Source organism: Oncorhynchus mykiss, chromosome 6 (assembly GCF_013265735.2).
Source record: "Oncorhynchus mykiss isolate Arlee chromosome 6, USDA_OmykA_1.1, whole genome shotgun sequence".
NCBI lineage: Eukaryota > Metazoa > Chordata > Actinopteri > Salmoniformes > Salmonidae > Oncorhynchus > Oncorhynchus mykiss.
The window spans coordinates 18456394-18481141 of record NC_048570.1 but is presented as its reverse complement, the minus strand read 5'-3'; the positions used below and the strand labels follow the sequence as shown (position 1 = coordinate 18481141).

The 24748-nt window shown below is 40.4% G+C and overlaps 1 protein-coding gene across 3 annotated transcripts; it reads left to right on the top strand.

Moving 5' to 3' along the window:
• Positions 1 to 487: 487 nt before the first annotated feature.
• Positions 488 to 22184, top strand: cep78 (centrosomal protein 78). 3 transcript variants are annotated; one of them, XM_021605441.2, is made up of 16 exons: positions 488 to 615; positions 8459 to 8724; positions 8822 to 8991; positions 9076 to 9148; positions 9240 to 9343; positions 15015 to 15189; positions 15338 to 15451; positions 15636 to 15700; positions 15841 to 15946; positions 16645 to 16759; positions 16932 to 16974; positions 17107 to 17241; positions 17454 to 17531; positions 20557 to 20726; positions 20974 to 21091; positions 21292 to 22184. In XM_021605441.2, exons 2-16 carry the CDS (start codon positions 8466 to 8468, stop codon positions 21829 to 21831), a joined length of 2265 nt encoding a protein of 754 aa, XP_021461116.2. In that variant the 5' UTR covers positions 488 to 615; positions 8459 to 8465; the 3' UTR covers positions 21832 to 22184. The 3 variants fall into 3 exon arrangements, with proteins under 3 accessions (XP_021461116.2, XP_021461117.2, XP_036835409.1); XM_021605442.2 differs by having other exon boundaries at positions 20974 to 21110; positions 21292 to 21845; XM_036979514.1 differs by lacking the exon at positions 488 to 615 and adding an exon at positions 5452 to 5470.
• The last annotated feature ends 2564 nt before the right edge of the window (positions 22185 to 24748 follow it).

Below are 24748 nucleotides of genomic sequence, written 5' to 3'. Positions count from 1 at the left end.
TCAATTTAAATAAATTATGCCCTAATATATGGATTTCACATGACAATGAAAATGCAATTACCTGGCAACAGTTCTGTTGGGCATTCCTGCAGTCAGAATGTCAATTGCGCACACTCAAAACTTGAGACGTCTGTGGCATTGTGTTGTGTGACAAAGTTGAGAGAAATAAGCTTTTTGTGCATATGGAAGATTTCTGGGATCTTTTATTTCAGCTCATGGGACCAACACTTTACATGTTCTGTTTATGTTTTTCAGTATAATAATCATTACTTTTAATGCTGTTAACAATAATGTCAATGTTATAATATAATTTGTGCTATAAAAGCGATTAAATGTATTCATTTTTTCCTATTGTTAAACAACATTCTAAGTCTGCTAACATTTCAACATAAAATGTTACGAATTTCGACCATTTTTTATTATTTTTTACCATCTTCTTTGCGGGACTTTTATTTCGAAAGAAAATCGCCGTGGTCACGTGCTTATTCTTGCTATGTCTTGCTTATGTACCATAGCCGTTATTCTTGCTGGCGGAACAGAGGTGGGTTTGCACAGTTTTGACTGTTGGCGCGGTTAGGAAACCAAGGAAACAATAACTCCTAGAGCAACTGACAGGTGAGCGGTTGCATGTTGTGTATCTTGGTAGCTAACTTTATAATCATAAGACATTACAACAATTGAAAGTGAATGTATGTTTATTAATGATAGCTTGTGGTTTAACTGGGGCCATAGCTGGCTAACTGTTCACTATGTACTCTGCAGCTAACTAACGTTAGCTAGCATTAGCAAGCTGTAATGGCTAGCGACTAGTAGGAACGTTGGATGGCATCTCATCCATCTGAAGCTTATTCCCAAATGCTATCAGTGTTTTAACGTTAACGTAGTCAGCTACCACCAACTTTTGTACTCTACAATGTGTTGTTAGCCAAGGTTGATGTATTTACATTTTTTTTACTAACTAGCTAAATAGTTATTATTAGCCAGTTACCCCACTTGCAAGTTAATTAGCTATAGCTACATCAGCAACATTAAAAAATTCACAATACAAGGCCCCAGGTAATTGTAGAAAGGTGCCAATAACCTGTATTCATGATATATGAAACATAATTGTCTACACATTAACAATTATTCATATTTGTTCATATTTAAGTGACATTTGCATTACATTTGGGGTTTAAAACATTTTCAAAGGTAAATTAAATGCCCCCAATGCGAATCACTGTTTATGGAATACCTATTGGTTTATACAGCAAAAACTATTCTGGGTGCTGATGTAAAAGTGTGGTGGGGAGTACTCAGTAGGGTCTGTAGAATCTATATATGGTGTAATTTCATGGGGTTCTGAATAATACAGATTGTTGCTGGACTTTTACTGTGGTCAAACAGCTTAAAATAGGGTGCCTGAACACTATACTGTACAAATATAGCACTGTGAAGGAAAAACAATAGATTGTGTGTACATGAAATGACACCCTATATAGATGCTGGAAGAGATGGAGACGGCACACTGTAGAAAAAAAGGAATAAATCCAAAACTGAGGCTTGAATGCAAAATAAAGATGTTTACTAAAACATCATGGTTCCCAAAAAAATCACAGTGCAAGAGTGCATAAATGAAAACAAAACACAAACGTTTCGCCATCATGCCATCATCCGTGTAAATCATTGGCACACACACATGGCTTCTATTTCAAGAATAATTGCATATGTCACTTGATCAAGCAAGAAAACACATCTGAAAATCTATGAATTAGTACCTAGTACAATAGAATGCATGATCTAGATTAAATACAAAAGCAGACAGTGAAATATCACATAGTTTAACCATATATAGATGCCCTATGAAATGACACCATATACAGATTCCACAGACCCTACTGATTACTCCCCACCCCACTTTTATATTGGCACAAATGATATGTTTTTCTCTCTCTAAGTCAGTATGCAATGCCTATACAGTGATTTGCATTGTGGCCATTGCAATGGGTGTAGTAAAAGGCCAGCAACACTGTATTAATCAGAGCCCCATGAAAGGACACCATATATAGATTGTACAAACCCTACTAAGTACTCCCCATATACTTTAACACCGGCACAAATAATTGTATTTTTTTCTGTACAGTGCAATATTTGTACTGTATAGTATCCAGGCACTCCATTTTAAGCTGTTTGGCCACAGTAAAAGTCTAGCAACACTTTCTAACTCATCTGATTTGTTTTCTACGGACTCTAGTGAGTAGACTGGACCCTGGTTTTATGGATACACAATCGATTGTTTTTCCTTTACAGTGCAATTTGTTTGTGCAACACAACAAAAATACAGTGACTTTTCTTAAACATTACATTTCAAAATTGTATCCTTGAACAATAGCACTGGTAAATAAACAATAATATACAATCAAAATAATAATTTATTTGTTAAACATTTTAATTGTATATTTTTTTACCAGTAGGCTAATGTTCTTGACATTAATTTACTTAAGCACCAATCATTTCTTAATGTGCTCCACCTTATAATATTCTTTATCTTTATAAAGTTGTTAAATAAAGTAGCAATTCTCTTTTAGTTTTTAGTGCTACTAAAATGTCCTTACAAGCCAGAATGTTGAATCAAATTAAATATAAACTTACTCTTCCGGTTTTCTGTGTGGGTTGTCCTTCAACTAGAGGTCGACCGATTAATCGGAATGGCCGATTTAATTAGGGCCAATTTTCAAGTATTCATAACATAAAAAAAAAAAATGTGGACACCGATTTGTCCGATTTACACCTTTATTTAACTTGGCAAGTCAGCTAACCTCTCTGGGATCGTTTGGGACGCTAGCGTCAACAGCCAGTGAAAGTGCAGGGTGCCAAATTCAAAAACAACAGAAATCTCATAATTAAAATTCCTCAACCACACAAGTATTTTACACCATTTTAAAGATACACTTCTCGTTAATCCAACCACAGTGTCCGATTTCAAAAGGCCTTTCGTCGAAAGCAGAGCATATCATTATGTTAGGTCAGCAACTAGTCACAGAAAGCATTCAGCCATTTTCCAACCAAAGAGAGGTGTCACAAAAAGCAGAAATATAGATCAAATTAATCACTAACCTTTGACGATCTTCATCAGATGACACTCCCAGGACTCAATGTTACACAATACATGTATGTTTAGTTCGATCAAGTTCATATTTATATCCAAAAACCTCAGTTTACATTGGCGCCATGTTCAGAAATGCCTCCAAAACATCCCGAGAAATTGCAGAGAGCCACATGAAATACTCATCATAAACTTTGATGAAAGATACAGGTTTTACATAGAATTAAAGATAAACTTGTTCTAACCTCTTACTTCTACCCCCTCCTTTTTCGAACATTCTGTTAAAAATCGCGCAACTTTTCAGCGTCCTGCTACTCATGCCAGGAATATAGTATATGCATATGATTAGTATGTGTAGATAGAAAACACTCTGAAGTTTCTAAAACTGGTTAAATCACGGCTGTGACTATAACAGATCGTGTGTTTCATTGAAAAGCGCAAGAAAAACTGCTCTCTGAAAGCTAAAAAAGTATTTCCATGCGTCACTTTCATGGGTTGTTAAAAAGGCACAAAATGTATTATCGACCTGCATGCAATTCCTACAGATTCCACACGATGTCGTCATTTTCAATGGAGTTTTTTCTTGGAAAATCCAACTAACTGGATTCCGTTTCTTCCGGTCTCCACCAGGATGTTTTGAATGTGAACATTGGCAGCCATTGATTTGCAGACGAGGAGCTATTGAATATACATCGCCCTGTAATCATTTTGATAGATTATAAACGTTTACTAATACCTAAAGTTGGATTACAAAAGTATTTTGAAGTGTTTTGTGAAAGTTTATCGTCGACTTTTTTAATTTAAAAAAATGACGCAGCGTTTAAAAACGATGTTTTTTTCTGAATGACACAGCTTCCATAGAAAGCTATTTTGGGTATATATGGACCGATTTAAACGAAAAAAAGACCCAATAGTGATGTTTATGGGGCATATAGGAGTGCCAAGAAAGAAGCTCGTCAAAGGTAATGAATGTTTTATATTTTATTTCTGCGTTTTGTGTAGCGCCGGCTAAGCTATATCTTTGTTTACATCGCATTCAGGCATTTTGGGGTGTTGCATGCTATCAGATAATAGCTTCTCATGCTTTCGCCGAAAAGCATTTTAAAAATCTGACTTGTTGGCTAGGTTCACAACGAGTGTAGCTTTAATTCAATACCCTGCTTGTGAATTTTGATGCACGTTTGAGTTTTAACGAGTACATTTAGCATTTAGCGTAGTGCATTTGCATTTCCAGGTGTCTACTTGAGACATCTGCGTCTCAAGTAGAAGAAAGAAGTTTTAATGCAACCGCTTTGTCAGATTTCAAAAAAGCTTTACGGCAAAAGCACAATATTCAATAATCTGAGAACAGTGTTCAGCCACAAAAGCAAGCCATACGGTTTACCTGCCAAGTTATGGAGTCAACAAAAGTCATAAATAGCATTATAAATCTTCACTTACCTTTGCTGATCTTCGTCGGAATGCACTGCCAGGACTCCCACTTCCACAATAAATGTTTGTTTTGTTCGATTACGTCCATATTTATGTCCAAATACCTCCGTTTTGTTCGCACGTTTAATTCACTATTCCAAAGGCACAATGCGCGAGTGCAAAATCCAGACGAAAAGTCAAGAGTTCCATTACAGTTTGTAGAAACATGTCAAACGATGTTTATAATCAATCCTTAGGGACTTTTTATAATAAATCTTCAATAATATTCCAACCGGACAATAGCGTATTCATTACAGAGGAAAAAGAAGGAACGGCGTACCTGCGTGGCCGCACAGTAAACTACTGATTGGCCACAGCCTAGTCCACTTGTTGAAACAGCTCTTATTCGACCCCCTTCCACAATAGAAGCCTCAAACAACTTTCTACAGACTGTTGACATCTCCTGGAAGCCTTGGGAAGTGCAATCTGCCCCCATAGACACAGCATATTGGATAGGCAATCACTTAAATGAAACTACAAACCTCAGATGTCCCACTTCCTGGTTGGATTTGTCTCGGGTTTTCACCTGCCATATGAGTTCTGTTATACTCACAGACATCATTCAAACAGTTTTAGAAACTTCAGAGTGTTTTCTATCCAATACTAATAATATGCATATATTAGCATCTGGAACAAAGTAGCAGGCATTTTACTCTGGGCACCTTATTCATCCAAGCTACTCAATACTGCCCCTCGTCACCAAGAAGTTAAGAACACATTCTTATTTTCAATGACGGCCTAGGAACGGTGGGTTAACTGCCTTGTTCAGGGGCAGAACGACAGATTTTTACCTTGTCAGCTCGGGCATTCAATCTTGCCACCTATCTTGCCAACTAGTCCAACGCTCTAATCACCTGCCTCTCATTGCACTCCACGAGGAGCCTGCCTGTTACGCGAATGCAGTAAGAAGCCAAGGTAAGTTGCTAGCTAGCATTAAACTTATCTTATAAATCAATCATAATCACTAGTTAACTACACATGGTTGATGATATTAAAGGACTGTCATTGCTCCAACGTGTACCTAACCATAAACATCAATGCCTTTCTTAAAATCAATACACAAGTATATATTTTTAAACCTGCATATTTAGTTAATATTGCCTGCTAACATGAATTTATTTTAACTGGGTCAATTGTTTCACTTCTCTTGCAACAGAGTCAGGGTATATGCAGCAGTTTGGGCTACCTTGCTCGTTGCGAACTAATTTGCCAGAATTTTACGTAATTATGACATAACATTGAAGGTTGTACAATGTAACAGCAATATTTAGACTTAGGGATGCCACCCATTAGATAAAATACGGAATGGTTCCGTATTTCACTGAAATAATAAACGTTTTGTTTTCATAATGATAGTTTCCGGATTCGACCATATTAATGACCTAAGGCTCGTATTCCTGCGTGTTATTATGTTATAACTAAGTTTCCTTATTTATTTGAGGCTAAATTGATTTTTATTGATGTATTATATTAAGTTAAAATAAGTGTTAATTCAGTATTGTGTTAATTGTCATTATTACAACAACAAAAAAGAAATCGGACGATTAATTGGTATCGGGGTTTTTGGTTCTCCAATAATCGGCATCGGCGTTCAAAAATCATAATCGGTCAACCTCTACCTTCAACTGCTCAAAATTTTATACAAAATATCCACAGGAAAGTATTGTTTACCCAAAGTTTTTTAGAGAGCTGGTATATGGTTCCGTTAATTTTATATTGGATAATTTGGGTCTTTCTCATCAATAGCTATTGAACCAAGCATTCCATGACAATGAAAATGGTATATTCTCAATCAAGGGGAGGATGGAGAACAATCCACACTTTTTTTTTTTGAAGATTGAAATCCGAAAAAAACATTTAAAATATATAAATTCACACAGTGTCAATTGTTATCCACCCTCCTAATGATCATGGCTAGCATAATATTGGACTAAAGAAGCTTAACATTACTCCTTAGACGAAGGACCTTACATGTTCTGTTTTAAAGGGCGAATTGGCTCTGGAAGCCAAAACAGCCAACTACTCCACCTAAAAGTGAATTGATTATCAATTGCGGTACGGTTCTAGAAACAGAAATCCCTCTGCTTTCATATCACATCAAAATAATTTCACAAATGCAAAATACATATTTCCTTTACACGGTTTTAAGACAATTGCAGCCAACAGTATTTTTAAGTGACAACTTGTTTGTTGCGTCTATCCTCCGTTCATACACAGGTGTGCTGAGACGCAGAATGCTAATTAGTACAGGTAGTCAGTCCACTCTGTCTTCCGTCTGGTTTCCATAAAGCGCTGCAATATGGCCATGTGGGAACAACAACAACACTCTAAAGGTGTGTATCAATTTAACATTTTAGTTAAAAAAAAAAAAATATCTAGCTGATATTAAAGATAAGGTCCTTATGCTTCCAAATCCCCCCCCCTACAGAAAACTCCTTCGTCCGATGACTCTTACAGTATGTGTAATATAATGGAACTGAGAGTCATGATAAGGGGTGCAGAGGGTCGGAAATTTCCCAGTAAATTTCCAGAATTTTTGCAGACATTTTCCAAGGGAAGTTAAGCCCTGGAATTCTGTTTAAATTCATCAAAAGAGTTAGCTTATAACAGTGAACCTTTTTTTGTGGGATTAAAATAAGGCAATTCTAGGTCTGGTGGCATATTTTAGTTAAACTATCCTCAATTCAATGGAATTGCAACCCTCTGCATGCACAGTGCGTTCTACCATCACATGTGCAGTGCACTCTTCCATCACATTACTACACTGTCTGAGACAGGGACTACATGCTTACTGGTAAGTCTTGATTACAATGCTGGGTGGGGTGACTATATTTTATGTGACATACATCATTTTTTTGTTAACTTGTAATTAGTAGCCTACAGCAAAGTGTGTTTAAATAATTTCTAACTTAACAATTTCTGCTAGTTAGTTCTTGCTACCATGTGTGTTTTAACTTGCTTGAGCCTGCTAACTGAGTAGTGTTAATTCACCTGTTTCCATACATGTTTCATCTTAAAACATGTATCTTACAAAGGAATGGTTTAATCTAACTGTTTAACTATTTATCTGTACATGGGAATTGTATATGGTCTTTTTTTCTAATCTTTACATGAAAATGACATGGGTACTATCTGATGTATGGAGACATTTCACTGCAGCTAATGTAGAAGGAAAAGCTGTGTACATTTGCAAATAATGTGCCAAATCATATGGGAAGAATGCAACATATGGTAAATATATCCAATGCAAAAAACATCTACATTTAAATGGTATTCATTTTAATTTGCATATATTTCCGTCAATTCCCATATATATTCCTGTTAATTCCCACAGAAAGTTTCCACCTCTGAATAGTCCCCAAAATGTGCAACCCTAGTCATGATCAAGGGCTATGTCATGGTATGGTTGATTCAATAGCTATTGAGGAGCAAACCAAATATCCAATATAAAACTAACTTTTCCCCTGTGCTGAACTGAACCATATACCTACCAGCTCTCTAAAAAGTTGAGTAAACAATACTTTCCTGTGGATATTTTGTCTCAAATTTCAAGCAGCTGATGGACAAACCGCACAGACAACCGGTAGATTAAGTTTACATATAATTTCACTCAACATTCGGGCTTATAAGGAACATCTTAAAATATTTTTCAGCCATTAGTATAAGGCTATATATACCCATTTATTGTGTATTAAAGCCTGATTAATCAGACTAGGCATTAGCAAAAGTATTAGCTATGTTTGCCTAAAACTAAGGATTTATATAGCTACTTTCCATTAAATAAAATGTATTAATATTATTTATATGATATTAAATAAACATTCAAGCCACAATTTGACGCAGACAAGTTCCTAAACCTCCATATTGCGTCCTTTAAGTTAACTCTGTTTTTTCTGCCACTAGATTGGAAATGTTGGACACAGTCCAAATTCGGCGCAGAGGTGCCCAAGACTTCGAGGCATATTATGATTATGCATGCGCTATGCAGGACTCAGTCCCATTGCCAGCAGTCAAGGCAAACCTGAGTCAAGGGATGCTTGACTTTAACGGGGATCGGCTCAAACTGACAGACTGGACACCCATACTCAACTCTCTGACCATCAATAAACAGCTACAACATGTTGCAGTCAGAAGCTGCTACCAAAGTGGTCTCGGCATCGGAGAGCCAGGTAAACATCAAGTTGGCTAAACAACTTGAAGTAGGAGCCCCTTGCTTTATAACCTATCCTTATTCCTTGTACGGTCTCTTCTCATTACCTTTCTCAGAAAGGTACAGGGCTGGCAATAGGAAGAAGATTCCAGCTATCCGCTCCAAGGAGATGACGTTCAAACTGTGTAAAGCACTCAGGGAGTGTCTGACAGCTTCACCAAACCTCAAGACCCTCCAACTCCATGGTCTTCCATTTAGAGAGAGAGACCTTATCACTCTTACCAAGGTAGCAAGTTGCAGAGGAAGATTCACCTGAACCAATTTAAGGTTCTGCAAGGCACCCACTAATGCTAGTTTGTTGTTATTCCAGGGTTTAGCCAAAAGTGTCTCTTTGGAAAATCTCTCTTTGGCTCATTGTCCTATAGCAGACGAGGGGTTAGAAGGTGAGTGAGACGTAGTGGGAAAATGTGTTCTTGTGTGCAAGTTATGACCACATTATCTTTTTTGTCTGATTTGGTGTTTTCTAATGTTCAGCTATCTGCCAGAGTGTGAAGTACTCTCCATCTATAAAGACAGTGGATTTCACAGGCTGCAATCTGACCTGGAGAGGAGCGGAGCATATGGCCAACATCATCAAGGTACTGGACCTCTGTTATGAGCTTGGTCTTACCAAGCCTTCCTTTGCAAATATTTATCTATACACTAGATGACTGATCGGAGGCGCTGTGTTGAAGCCACTGTGCCTCCATCTTGGCACTCCCCACTGTTTGTAAAAAATATTTTGGCTGTAGAAATGCATTTATTAATGTCTACATTAGTTTTTCCACGTTCATTCTATTACAGACACCGTACTGCATACTTTTAAATTATATTATGAGATATAAATAAAAATATAAACGCAACATGTAAAGTGTTGGTCCCATGTTTCATGAGCTGAAATAAAAGATCCCAGAAATGTTCCATATGCACCAAAAGCTTATTTCTCTCAAATTTTGTACACATTTGTTTACATCCCTACTGTATTCCCAGTCATGTGAAATCCATAGATTAGAGGCTCATTTATTTCAATTGACTGATTTCCTTATATGACCCTTAACTCAGTAAAATCTTAGAAATGGTTGTACTTTATTGTGCCAGTGACACATTTTTAGTTGTTTTGGCTCTACTCCAGCACTTTGGAATAATAAAATGACTGAGGTTAAATGGCAGACTGTCACCTTTAATTTAAGGGTATTTACATACACATTGGGTGAGCTGTTACAGACAAGTTTCACCCGCCGTGGATGTTAATACCCTCAAATTAAAGCTAACAGCCTGCACTTGAACCTCATTGGCATTGTATCATTTTAATTTCAAAGTGCTGGAGTACAGAGCCAAAACGACAACAAATGTCATTGTCCCAATACTTTTGTAGCTCACACGGAAAGTATTCAGACCACTTGACTTTTTCAAAATGTTGTTACGTTACAGCCTTATTCTAAAATTGATTAAATAAATACAAATTCTCAGCAATCTACACACAATACCCCATAATCACAAAAAAAAACAGTTTTGATTGGAGTCCACCTGTGGTAAATTCAATTGATTGGACATGATTTGGAAAGGCACACACCAGTTTTATATAAGGTCCCACAGTTGACTGCATGTCAGAGCAAAAACCAAACCATGAGGTCAAAGGAATTGTTTGTAGAGCTCCGAGACAGGATTGTGTCAAGGCACAGATCTGGGGAAGGGTACCAAAGCCTTTCTGCAGCATTGAAGGTCCCCATGAACACAGTGGTCCCCCATCATTCTTAAATGGAACAAGTTTGGAACCACCAAGACTCTTCCAGGGAGGTGAACAAGAACCCAATGGTCACTCTGACAGAGCTCTAAAGTTTATCTGTGGAGATGGGAGAACCTTCCAGAAGGACAACCATCTCTGCAGCACTCTACTAATCAGGCTTTATGGTAGAGTGGCCAGACAGAAGCCACTCCTCAGTAAAAGGCACATGACAGCCTGCTTGGAGTTTGCCAAAAGGCACCTAAAAATTCTCTGACCACGAGAAACAAGATTCTCTGGTCTGATGAAATCAAGATTGAACTGCTTGACTTAATTGCCAAGTGTCACATTGGAGGAAACCTGGCACCATCCCTACAGTGAAGCATGGTGGTAGCAGCATCATGCTGTGGGGATGTTTTTCAGCAGCAGGGACTGGGAGACTAGTCAGGATCGAGGCAAAGATGAGCGGAGCAAAGTACAGAGAGATCCTTGATGAAAACCTGCTTCAGAGCGCTCAGGAACTCAGACTGGGGCGAAGGTTCACCTTCCAACAGGACAACGACCCTAAGCACACAGCCAAGACAATGCAGAAGTGGCTTCGGGACAAGTGTCTGAATGTCCTTGAGTGGCCCAGCCAGAGCCCGATCTAACATCTCTGGAGAGACCTGAAAATAGCTGTGCAGCAACGCACCCCATCCAACCTGACAGGGCTTGAGAGGATCTGCAGAGAAGAATGGTAGAAACTCCCCAAATACAGGTGTGCCAAGCTTGTAGCGTCATGCCCAAGAAGACAAAAGGCTGTAATCGCTGCCAAAGGTGCTTCAACATAGTACTGAGTAAAGGGTCTGAATACTTATGTCAATGTGATATTTCAGTTTTTTTTTAAATATATAAATTAGAAAATAATTCTAAACCTGTTTTTGCATTGTCATTATGGAGTATTGTGTGTCGATTTGATGAGGGTAAAAAAAACGATTTAATGCATTTTAGAATAAGGCTGTAACCTAACAAAAAATGTGGAAAAAGTCAAGGGATTTGAATACTTTCCAAAGGCACTGCATATAAAAATTATAGTGTGTGTGTGTGTGTGTGTGTGTGTGTGTGTGTGTGTGTGAACTCAGCAAAAAAAGAAACGTCCCTTTTTCAGGACCCTCCAAATAGAGATCTTTACAGATCTTAACACTGTTTCCCACGCTTTTTCAATGAACCATAAACAATTAATGAACATGCACCTGTGGAATGGTCATTAAGACACTAACAGCTTTCCTTTGACCATGCCTAGTATATAGGTCTTGGATGGCAGGGAGCTTGGCCCCAGTGATGTAATGGGCCGTACGCACTACCCTCTATCGCGCCTTACGGTCAGATGCCGAGCAGTTGCCATACCAGGCGGTGATGCAACCGGTCAGGATGCTCTCAATGGTGCTGCTGTAAAACCTTTTAAGGATCCGAGGACCCATTTCAGTCTCCTGTCGTGCCCTCTTCACAACTATCTTGGTGTGTTTGGACCATGATAGTTTGTTGGTGATGTGGACATCAAGGACCTTGGAACTCTCTACCCGCCTCACTACAGCCCCATCTACGTTAATGGGGGCCTGTTCGGCCCGCCTTTTCCTGAAGTCCTTGATCCGCTCCTTTTGTTTTGCTCACATTGAGGGAGAGGTTACACTGGCAGGTCTCTTACCTCCTCCCTATAGGCTCTCTCATCGTTGTCGTGATCAGACCTACCACTGTTGTGTCATCAGCAAACATGGAGTACAGTAGGGGACTAAGGGAGTACAGTAGGGGACTAAGCACGCACCCCTGAGGGGCCCCAGTGTTGAGGATCAGCGTGGAAGACATGTTGTTGCCTACCTTTACTAACTGGGGGCGGCCCATCAGGAAGTCCATGATCCAGTTGCAGAGGGAGGTGTTTAGTCCCAGTGTCCTTAGCTTAGTGATGAGCTTCGTGGGCACTATGGTGTTGAATGCTGAGCTGTCGTTGAACAGAATTCTCATATAGGTGTTTATTTTGTCCAGGTGGGAAAGGGCAGTGTAGAGTGCAGTAGAGATTACATCATCTGTGGATCTGTTTGGCGGTATATAAATTGGAGTGGGTCTAGGGTATCTGGGAGGATGCTGTTGATGTGAGCCATGACCAGCCTTTCAAAGTACTTCATGGCTACTGAAGCGAGTGCTACGGGGTGGTACCTTCGTTCCCTTGGGCACAGGGACTATGGTGGTCTGCTTGATACATGTAGGTATTACAGACTCCATCAGGGAGAGGTTGAAAATGTCAGTGAATACACTTTCCAGTTGGTCAGCACATGCTTTGAGTCCCAGTCCTGGTAATCCGTCTGGCCCCGCTGCTTTGTGAATGTTGACATGTTTAAAGGTCTTGCTCACATCTACTCCCGAGAGCGTTATCACACAGTCGTCCGTAACAGCTGATGCTCTCATGCATGCTTCATTTTTGCTTGCCTCGAAGCGAGCATAAAATGCATTTAGCTTGTCTGGTAGGCTTGCGTCACTGGGCAGCTCGCAGCTTTGTTTCCCTTTGTAGTCCATAATAATTTTCAAGCCCTGCCACATCCGCCGAGCGTCAGAGCTGGTGTAGTAGGATTCGATCTTAATCCTGTATTGATGCTTTGCCTGTTTGATGGTTCGTCTGAGGGCGTATCGGGATTTCTTATAAGCGTCGGGATTAGTGTCCCTTTCCTTGAAAGCTCTTGCCTTTAGCTCGATGCGAATGTTGCCTGTAATCCATGGCTTCTGGTTGGGATATGTACGTACGGTCACTGTGGGGATGACTTTGTCTATGCACTTATTGATGAAGCCAGTGACTGATGTGGTATACTCCTCAATGCCATTAGATGAATCCCGGAACATATTCCAGTCTGTGCTAGCAAAACAGTCCTGTAGCGTAGCATCCTCATCATCTGACCACTTCCGTATTGAGCGAGTTACTAGTATTTCCTGCTTTAGTTTTTGCTTGTAAGAAGGAATCAGGAGGATAGAATTATGGTCAGATTTGCCAAATGGAGGGCGAGGGAGAGCTTTGTATGAGTCTCTGTGTGTGGAGTAAAGGTGGTCTATTGTTTATTTTCCTCTTGTTTCCAATTATTGCACGTTGGCCAATAGAACGGATGGCAGTGGGGGTTTACTCACTCGCCTATGAATTCTCAGAAGGCAGCCCGACCGCCGCCCCCCTTTTCTCCATCTTTCCTTCACGCAAATGACGGGGATTTTGGCCTGTTCCCGAGAAAGCGGTATTTCCTTCACGTCGGACTTGTTAAAGAAAAAAATCTTTGTCGAGGTGAGAAATCGCTGTTCTGATGTCCAGAAGTTATTTTCGGTCATAAGAGACGGTAGCTGCAACATTATGTACAAAAAAAGTTACAAACAACGCGAAAAAGCCACCAAAATAGCACAGTTGGTTAGGAGCACGTAAAAGGGCAGCCATCTCCGGTACCGTTATTCTTTTTCGACTGCATTTGAAGAAACATTCAAAGTTCTTGAAATGTTCCGCATTGACTGATGTCTCAAAGTAATGATGGACTGTCGTTTTTCTTTGCTTATTTGAGCTGTTCTTGCTTTAATATGGACTTAGTCTATTTGCTAAAATACCATGTTCTGTATACCATCTCTACCTTGTCACAACACAACTGATGGCCTCAAACGCATTAAGAAGGAAAGAAATTCCACAAATGTACTTTTAACAAGGCACACCTGCTAATTTTAATGCATTCCAGGTGACTACCACATGAAGCTGGTTGAGAGAATGCCTAGAATGTGCAAAGCTGGCATCAAGGCAAAGGGTGACTTTGCTTACTACATGATTCCATATGTGTTATTTCATAGTTTTGATGTCTTCAATATTATTCTATAAGGTAGAAAATAGTAAAAATAAAGAAAAACCCTTGAATGAGTAGGTGTGTCCAAACTTTGGACTGGTACTGTACATACACACATTTTCCTTAAAGTATAATTTTTTTGAGAACTAATGTTACTGTCCCCACTATAACAAAAGTATTACATGTAATTTTTTTATTTTAATACTTTTAATTGAGATACTGTAGAATTCCATTAATTCCTATGGAGGACCGCTCCTACTGGGGAGCACCAATATGGCCAACCGGTGGCTTCAAAGCCGCACAATGGCTAGCAATCCAAGGTTTATATACTCTGAGTATACAAAACATTAAGAACACTTGCTTTTCCCATGACCGACCAGGTAAATCCAGGTGAAAGCTAGGATCACTTATTGATGTCACTTGTTAAATCCACTTCAGTCAGTGTAGATGACTGTGAAGAGATCTGTTAAAGTAGGTTTTTTAAGCCTTGACACACAATTGATAAATGGAATGAGTATGTGTGCCATCTGTGACTGTCATTAGAGTGAGCTCTGTTTCCCTCTAGTGGGGATGGTCAGTATGACATACTCAGAGAAGATCTGTATTGAAGTCATTACACATTCAACAATTGGGCAGAATTGTGCATCCTTGTTGTGTGGTGTTTGGGGTTGTGTGTGTGACCTCCAGTTGACTGACCTCTCCCCTGCATTGCAGCATCAGGCAATGCGGAGGCACAGTGCAGCCTGGGCCGAATCTCTGAGGTACAGGAGGCCTGAATTCGAGGGCATGGGAGGCCTCCGCCGGGTCACTCTCAACTGCAACACCCTGGTGGGAGACAGAGGGGCGGCCGCCCTCGCACAGGAACTGGCTGAGGACCTCTGGGTCAAAGGTCAGAGGACATGTTCAGTCTCATTGACCCACTTTCAAGTCAAGTTTCCTTTGGCTCGAATCCAGGGTTGTGTATATTAAGGAACACTATATCAAAACTTATTTGTTAATAGTGCTATTGACTGTAGTTTTTTGCATTGTTTTCCTAGCCTTGGATCTGCAGAAGTGTGGTTTGTCCAACGATGGGACACGGTCTCTGCTGGAGGCTCTAAAGTCCAACTCTACTCTCTGTGTCCTGGATATCAGGAGGAACCCCTTGGTGGGTAAGTTCCAACTGACACTGCTCTGATTGGATGGGATTGTTTTACTCATGGCACCTGTCAAAAGGGTATATTTTGGAAGTAGACATCTCAGAATGATCATATCTACTCGTTTTGCAGTTTTTTCCTTTGAGAGTTTGTTATAGGCCTAACACGAGTGGTTCTTACTCCTCTCCTCCTCGCACAGACAACGACCTGATGAAGTCTGTGATCGAAAGAGTTCTCATGAACGCTAATGGTCAATCCTCTCAGGTAGGGATACATTTTCTCCTGGCCTATCTGGCTATTAAAGTAAACATACATACATACTGTATTATACATGTGTGAAGATGTGTCTTGGGGTTGATAATGGTGGTTTCTCAGTAGTATGTGCTCCGTGTTTTATGTTGTAGTACTCCTGGATCAAGCCCCCAGCCCTCAAAGACTCACAGAAACCTCCGATCCTTAAGAGAAGAATACTGGGAAATACAGCTAGAGGAAAAGCAACATTTAGGATAGGTACTTTTGATCATCAACTCTCAAGGGAGTAGATATTTGTTTCCAAGGCATTCTCTCTTTGACCTTTGCCCCCCCAGTGATGCAGAGATGTGCCCACAGTCGTGTTCATTATAGGCTCCAAACGGAAAACAATGGACTGAAATATAGAGGGCCCACCTAGACTTGTCCAATAGGAAACATTTATTTTGTTTCCGGTTGCATTCCATAATGAACACAATCCAGGTCACTGTTAACTCTCCCTTAGCCATCAGCCTCTCAATACTAAGCCTCCAAACACACAGTCACCCTGTGGTACTATACACTATAACAGTGGATATGTTTTAAATCGGTAAATGTAACTAGAGCCACCGCATCCTTTCTGGAGCTAGGAAGTAGCATTACGGTTGCCCGGTATCTAAAAGTCTAATAGCGGTAGTTAACCAACAGTAAATACATGTAACTAACTCTGGCTAACTGTGGAATTAAACAATTCACTTATTTATAGTTAGTTTGCTACGGCATCCTCTCTCTTTGCTTGCTACCAGTGTACGTAATGCTTTGTTTGACGTATCCACTTTCATATCGTGTTGAGATTAAACTTCCCTATGTAGTTACCATACGAATGAACCCTGTGATGTTCTATTTATAATCACATTATTTTCAACTGCCGACCTCCTATCATTTCCTGCTGGCGTTGACCATATATGGTTCTGCCCCAGGTCCTCGCAGGTTGTCGTTGGCCGGTAGGCGGAGTCCAGTTGTTGCCCAGCAGCCACACCCCTGCTCCAGCAGGTGTATCCCATGGCGCACTGCAGAACGTGCTGGACGACAGAGGTAAGGGCAGTCGTCGAGGAGAATGACTACAGGAATCTTCCTCCTACAAGATGAAACGCCTTTATTTAACTTAATTTCAATAATAAAGACTAAAATCAACTTCCATTGTCCTCCATGAGTGGTTGAATATCCTCTTATTTTCATGTCCTTTCATGTCCTCCTATCTTGACAGAGGACTTCCTCCAGGTAATACAGTGGCAGAGCAGAGCTTTGAGGTAAGCAATCAATTTGTCTAACACACTGTTAGAGACTAATTCTGACACTTTCTGGCCACATATAATCCCTATGTGCCTGACCTGTGTTGTGGTCATATGTTCTGTTGATGTCTAATATATGGTCTTCTTCAGGGGGCTGCCACTGTCAAGGTGACAATGGAGACTGAGTCAGAGGAGGAGGGAGAGGAGGAAGCGGTTGAGACAAAAAGTCTGTCACCACTTAGTCTTCATGAGAGGATCACTGTCAGACAGTACAGACGTGTACAGGTAAAGCCCATATGGTAGCAGACAGTGCACATACTGTACTTAGTGGGGCATTTTGAAAATGGATTACTTCAAACTGAGGTGCATCCTGATTGACAAGCCCCACAAACACCAGGCATGTTTGCTCTCCCACTGACTGACGGGCAGGCAGACATACTGACACGGGTGTTTTGATTTGACAGTGATGGAGTGCAGTTCTCCTGTTTTTCCTACAGGTGGAGCTGGAGGAGTGTCGGCTCAGACTAGCAGAGGAAAGGAGGGCCAGAGTGAAGGCAGACACTCGTCTCATGGAGGTACGGACTGTCATCCCAACCTTTTGTACTAGTAAGACTAAAATGCAGAGTATACAATATTCTACCATTTTTGTGAGAAGATGGTATGACTTGCATACATGTACAGTACCAGTCAAAGGTTTGGACACTACTCATTCAAGGATTTTTCTTTATTTGTACTATTTTATACATTGTAGAATAATAGTGAAGACATCCAATCTATGAAATAACATATGGAATCATGTAGTAAATACAAAATTGTTAAACAATTCAAAATGTATTTTATATTTGAGATTCTTCAAAATAGCCACCCATTGCCTTGATGACAGCTTTGCACACTCTTGGCATTCTCTCAACCAGCTTTATGAGGTAGTCACCTGGAATGCATTTCAATTAACAGGTGTGCCTTGTTAAAAGTACATTTGTCAAATTTCTTTCCTTAATGCGTTTGAGCCAATCAGTTGTGTTGTGACAAGGTACAGTGCCTTGCGAAAGTATTCGGCCCCCTTGAACTTTGCGACCTTTTGCCACATTTCAGGCTTCAAACATAAAGATATAAAACTGTATTTTTTTGTGAAGAATCAACAACAAGTGGGACACAATCATGAAGTGGAACGACATTTATTGGATATTTCAAACTTTTTTAACAAATCAAAAACTGAAAAATTGGGCGTGCAAAATTATTCAGCCCCTTTACTTTCAGTGCAGCAAACTCTCTCCAGAAGTTCAGTGAGGATCTCTGAATGATCCAATGTTGACCTAAATGACTAACGATGATAAATACAATCCACCTGTGTGTAATCAAGTCTCCGTATAAATGCACCTGCACTGTGATAGTCTCAGAGGTCCGTTAAAAGCGCAGAGAGCATCATGAAGAGCAAGGAACACACCAGGCAGGTCCGAGATACTGTTGTGAAGAAGTTTAAAGCCGGATTTGGATACAAAAAGATTTCCCAAGCTTTAAACATCCCAAGGAGCACTGTGCAAGCGATAATATTGAAATGGAAGGAGTATCAGACCACTGCAAATCTACCAAGACCTGGCCGTCCCTCTAAACTTTCAGCTCATACAAGGAGAAGACTGATCAGAGATGCAGCCAAGAGGCCCATGATCACTCTGGATGAACTGCAGAGATCTACAGCTGAGGTGGGAGACTCTGTCCATAGGACAACAATCAGTCGTATATTGCACAAATCTGGCCTTTATGGAAGAGTGGCAAGAAGAAAGCCATTTCTTAAAGATATCCATAAAAAGTGTCGTTTAAAGTTTGCCACAAGCCACCTGGGAGACACACCAAACATGTGGAAGAAGGTGCTCTGGTCAGATGAAACCAAAATTGAACTTTTTGGCAACAATGCAAAACGTTATGTTTGGCGTAAAAGCAACACAGCTGAACACACCATCCCCACTGTCAAACATGGTGGTGGCAGCATCATGGTTTGGGCCTGCTTTTCTTCAGCAGGGACAGGGAAGATGGTTAAAATTGATGGGAAGATGGATGGAGCCAAATACAGGACCATTCTGGAAGAAAACCTGATGGAGTCTGCAAAAGACCTGAGACTGGGACGGAGATTTGTCTTCCAACAAGACAATGATCCAAAACATAAAGCAAAATCTACAATGGAATGGTTCAAAAATAAACATATCCAGGTGTTAGAATGGCCAAGTCAAAGTCCAGACCTGAATCCAACCGAGAATCTCTGGAAAGACCTGAACTGCTGTTCACAAATGCTCTCCATCCAACCTCACTGAGCTTGAGCTGTTTTGCAAGGAGGAATGGGAAAAAATTTCAGTCTCTCGATGTGCAAAACTGATAGAGACATACCCCAAGCGACTTACAGCTGTAATCGCAGCAAAAGGTGGCGCTACAAAGTATTAACTTAAGGGGGCTGAATAATTTTGCACGCCCAATTTTTCAGTTTTTGATTTGTTAAAAAAGTTTGAAATATCCAATAAATGTCGTTCCACTTCATGATTGTGTCCCACTTGTTGTTGATTCTTCACAAAAAAATACAGTTTTATATCTTTATGTTTGAAGCCTGAAATGTGGCAAAAGGTTGCAAAGTTCAAGGGGGCCGAATACTTTCGCAAGGCACTGTAGGGGTGGTTTACAGAAGATAGCCCTATTTGGTAAAAGACCTAGACTAGTTGAGAACAAGTTCTCATTTGCAACTACGATCTGGCCAAGATAAAGCAAAGCAGTTCGACACATACAACAACACAGAGTTAAACATGGAATAAACAAACATACAGTCAATAATACAGTAGAAAAATCTATATACAACATGTACAAATGAGGTAGGATAAGAGAGGTAAGGCAATAAATAGGCCATGGTGGCGAAGTAATTACAGTATAGCAATTAAACACTGGAATGGTAGAATGTGCAGAAGATGACTGTGCAAGTAGAAATACTGGGGTGCAAAGGAGCAAGATGAAAAAATAAATACAGTATGGGGATGAGGTAGATTGGATGGGCTATTTACAGATGAGCTATGTACAGGCGCAGGAAGAGTCTCCAGCTTTAGTGATTTATGGCAAGAGCAGCTCAAATAAGACAAGAGGACAATAAGACAAGAGCCTGAAATGTGGCAAAAGGTCGCAAAGTTCAAGGGGGCCGAATACTTTCGCAAGGCACTGTTGTCAACGTCTTGACTATATTTCCTATTAATTTTGCAACTCATTTCATGTATGTTTTCATGGATTCCTAAGCGACCCAAAACTTTTGAACAGTAGTGTATTTGGGAACTCCTTCAAGACTGTTGGAACAGCATTCCTCATGAAGCTGGTTGAGAGAATGCCAAGAGTGTGCAAAGCTGTCATCAAGGCAAAGGGTGGTTACTTTGCCTTGGTTACTACATGATTGCATATGTGTTATTTCATAGTTGTGATGTCTTCACTATTATTTTACAATGTAGAAAAATAAAGAAACCCTTGAATGAGTAGGTGTGTCCCAACTTTTGACTGGTACTGTATGTAATCTATGCCCCTTTTTTATTCTTATTGTGTGTGTGTTTTAATTGTCGATCAACTGCTCTGTCTGTTCAGTATGAGTTGGAGAACGCTCGGCTGCGCAGTATCAACTTCTCCCTGTCGGAGGCACTGCATGCTCCTGCTACTGGCCCCTCCAGTGTTCTGGAGGACGATGCGGTTCTGGACAGCATCGAGAGCTCCTTCGGCAAGTTCCACGCCTTCCTGGACCTGCTCAAGGATGCTGGGTAAGCCTTGTGACTGGCAAAATATATATTGGTGGGTTCACAAAGTTCCTCGGTAAAGAAAGAAATGGACAGTTTTTCTTTGAATGTGTGGAGTTTCACCTCCAATGGGACAAATATTGAGACTTACTTCTAGGCTGGAGGGTTTAGATGTGAGGGGACGTTACTTGTTGTGTAATGATTATCCTGCTTCTCCAGTGTTTATCATGTGTATTCTAACACATACCCTATGCTCTGCTATGTCTCTCAGACTGGGCCAGTTGGCCTCCATGGCAGGGATTGACCAGTCCGACTTTGGCCCACCCCAGCTGTCCTCCAGTGTTGGACAGCCTCTTGTTGGGGCAGGGGACCAGGACACGGGAGATAAGGTTGATGCCGGCACCTTCTGTAAATAGTCTCAGTGCGGTATGGGTGGTGTATAGTATGTATGTACTAAGATTGTCGTCAGGGATGGTGTTTCTTTGGTAGATATTCAAGTGTTAAGCAGTGTAGATTCTGAGTGTCGGTGGTGAATATCTGTCAGTAGCTTGGGTCCTATTCAATCTCATTCTCTGGGTTGTCTTTCCAGGGAGGCGACGGCCCCAATGCTCCGTCAGAGGGCCAGCCCAACGGATTCACCCCCGGAGCTCCAGCCACCCTCAGAGGGTTAGGGTTAGAGGGTGACCCACAGGAAGTGCCCCCCATCCCTGCTAGTGAGGTAGCCAGTGTGGCGAAATCTGGTGGAGAGAATCAGCAGAAGGATCCCTCGCCCTCACAACCGGAGGGGCGACAGGTGTCAGGGACTGAGAACAGTATCCATAGCAACGGCTCCCATGGAAATTACTCGTATGCCAAAGGCTCCCTTAGCAATGACTCTCAGGGTAGCGGTTCCTATGGCAAAGGTTCCCGTAGTCGTAATTTCTCTCACCAAAGTAACGGCAAAGGCTCACATGGTTACAGTTTTAATTACAGCAACTGCTCCTACAGCTCCATCCACAGCAACAGCTTCCATAGTAACAGCTCTGTAAGGTCCAGTCTGAGTGACATGAGTGAGCGTTTGGAATCTGTTGGGTCATTGGGGTCAAAGGCTTCTGGAGAGAGCAGGGTAGGGTCAGGAGCTCAGAGGTGAAACTCTGAATAGAGTTTGATATGTTGGAACAGATCTGCTCTCTAGGGAGCATGGGTGGTGAGTCTGATGGGTTCTGAACCCACAACTCTGCCCCTTGTTGAGTGTTTTTTTTTAATATTTTCATGTTATATCTGTGTTTACCTTGTGCCATTGGTGCCAAATTGGAGTACTATTAAAAGGTTATTGTGCTAATGATGCCTAATCTTAAATGTGATTTTAGCCTTTTGTTAGATTAATACTTTTTGGGCTTTTTAGTTGTTTTTTAAAAACTGACTTTTTTATACTGTTGTAAATATATGTATATATTTTCTACAATAAACTTTGTTTAAAAAAGTTTATATACATTGATTGTAGGGCACTACTTTGTTTACACTGTTCAACCATATGTATTTGTTTGTTTACACTAGGAAAAGTTATGGGAAAAATCAGTCTTGGTCATTCTAGAGGGCTATTCCTGGGGTCAAAAACAATGGGCTCATTCGAGCGGATCACTTTTGTCAAGTCTGTGGCCATTGCTGGTCACTGCCTTTCAAAGTGTTGCATTATGGGGATAAAATGTTTCCGACTTGCGCCTACATGTAGACTGCATGAACTTTACATAAATCATGTGATCACGGGTAATTTAGTTTTGACTGCAAGTTTCTGAAGTTGTTCTTCACCAACATAATGCTGCAGCTATTGCATGCATTGTGGGCAGTGTTGCCAACTAATTTTCAGGGGAAGTTTCTAGAGGCAGGTCAATTTGTTGCTAAAAGACGTTGTGATGTCATTGTGTGATGACGCCATTACGTAATAACGTAAAACTGCGTCATTACGTAGAATATACAATAACGTTACTCAAATTGACTGGCCATCTCGGTGAAAAATATGATTTGACATTTGTTAGTTTAGATTTGTTTATCATATTTTTTTATTTGTAAAAGTAATATAAACACAACACATTGAATTATTGAACAATTTCATTTATTTTCTTTTTAACTAGTAAACCTACACATTCTGAACAATTTATAGTTTTATGCAGTGTATTGGTAGTTAACATGCTACCTAACTGATCAACAATTATAGGTACAAGCTAATAACAAGGTATATATGCTATCTTATTGAACAAGCAACTTAACTCAAATAATGATGTGTGCGCTAGGCATCACTCTCCAGCTCTCTCCAGGTTGTTGTGCTGCTTGGCTGGCTAGCTGCTCAATGGTTTCCTCCAGATATTGCCACTGTTCTCGTTGACACTGCAGTACACACTGCCACCATCAGCTGTGTGTCTCCGCCAGTTCCAGAAAGTCCACTCCTTGCATATGTACTGTAAATATGATGAATCATAGATTGGCAAGGAAATCCTCTTCATCTTCACTGTCCAACTGCATTGTCACAGAGCTGGAACCAGCAGAAGAGGATGGAGTGGCCTTAAAGCTGTACGCTGCTGTGGTGCCAAACTGCTGCAGAACTTCAATTGGTAGTTTATGCTGGTAACAGGTATCACCAGCCAGCTTCAGTCCACGCCGCACCAGGAGTATGGAGTTGAGAGTGTGCAGTGACACTATTTCTTAACTTTGACTTGACTACACTCATTTGGCTGAACAGCTGTTCAACCTCCGCATTTGAGTGTGGCAAGGAGAGGGCAGTGAGTGCAGCTTTGCACAGTTCTTCAAATGGATTTGACCCAGAAGAGTCTGTGTAGTTATTGACTTCACTCCAAAACTTGACTGTATTTTCAGTTGAGTTCCACCTAAACAGATTGTCCGCTGGTGCAAGACTGAGTTGGTACACCATGCTCTCTAAAAGGTACCCAAGGTATGGTGATGGACTGAGATGTCCATCAATGGCGTCCTTCAGGACATACATTTTTGCCATAGGGTTGACTACTCTGCTGCAACTTTTTGCCATCTAGTTTGCTTAATATAAGGAATTGTATAAATAGCATTTACTTCTACTCATATGACAATTGAGTACTTTTTCTACCACTGTACCTAATAACATTTTAAAACCAAATACTTTTAGACTTTTACATTTTTTATTAACCCTTGTGCTTTGCTGAAAAATAAGTATGTCCATTGTGGTATGGGTCAGATTGATCTGCACAGTTTAAACGCACTCATGACAGTCAAAGAATAAAGTAAAAACAGCCCAAACTTTATTTTGTCTTGTCAGACCTTTCAAAAAGAATACATTTGATTTAAAAAACTCAATATTTGTTATATTAACATAACATAACATATTTCCTTCTCACAAACAAGCATTTTCTATTTCCCTAAGTATACATTTTTCTTGTATTTCCCAGTAACACTTGTGTGATTTTACCCTATTGGTCAAAATGATCCCTTCAGTCTTTCTCTCCACATGTTGAACACAATGTACCTGTGTTCTTTCTGCAGGTGTATTTATTGCATTCTACACAAGTGGTGCTGGTTTTACTGTCTTGTCGAAGGGGACAGAGCAAATCATGTAGGCCCCGGAACAATTTGGATTCAATTGGAAGCTAACAGTCTACCTTGACTTTGTTGTGGTGATGGTGTCCATTCTATATGGCCATCTTTAGACTTCCATGTCCTCTCTTCTCTGGATGATGGTTGTTGCATGCTCTTTCATCTGATGGAGGGGATGGTATGGCAGACTCCCCTGAATCCTCTTCACCAAAGAAAAATTCACAATCTGGATCATCAACAGCATTGTCCTCTATCTCTGAAATGTCCTCTGTCTCTGAAACCTCTTCTAATTTACTGTCTCCAGAATTTGTGATTAGGCTTCATTCACTGAAAATCTTTTGGAGCTCGTTTTTGAGTGACTGTGTCAGAGATCTGCTGATCTCGTGCAAAGAAAGAGATGCTTGGGAAAGCTCATTTTCACCCAAACATAATTATAAAAATGCAACCAGAACCAGTCAAAACAAAATACATCAAATGTACTTGTGTAA

Coding starts and splice junctions, on each gene's coding strand:
- cep78 (XM_021605441.2), top strand. CDS start 8,466: ATGTTGGACACAGTCCAAATTCGGCGCAGAGGTGCCCAAGACTTCGAG. Junction 8,992..9,075: donor ACCTTATCACTCTTACCAAG/GTAGCAAGTTGC, acceptor TTGTTATTCCAG/GGTTTAGCCAAAAGTGTCTC. Junction 9,149..9,239: donor AGCAGACGAGGGGTTAGAAG/GTGAGTGAGACG, acceptor TCTAATGTTCAG/CTATCTGCCAGAGTGTGAAG.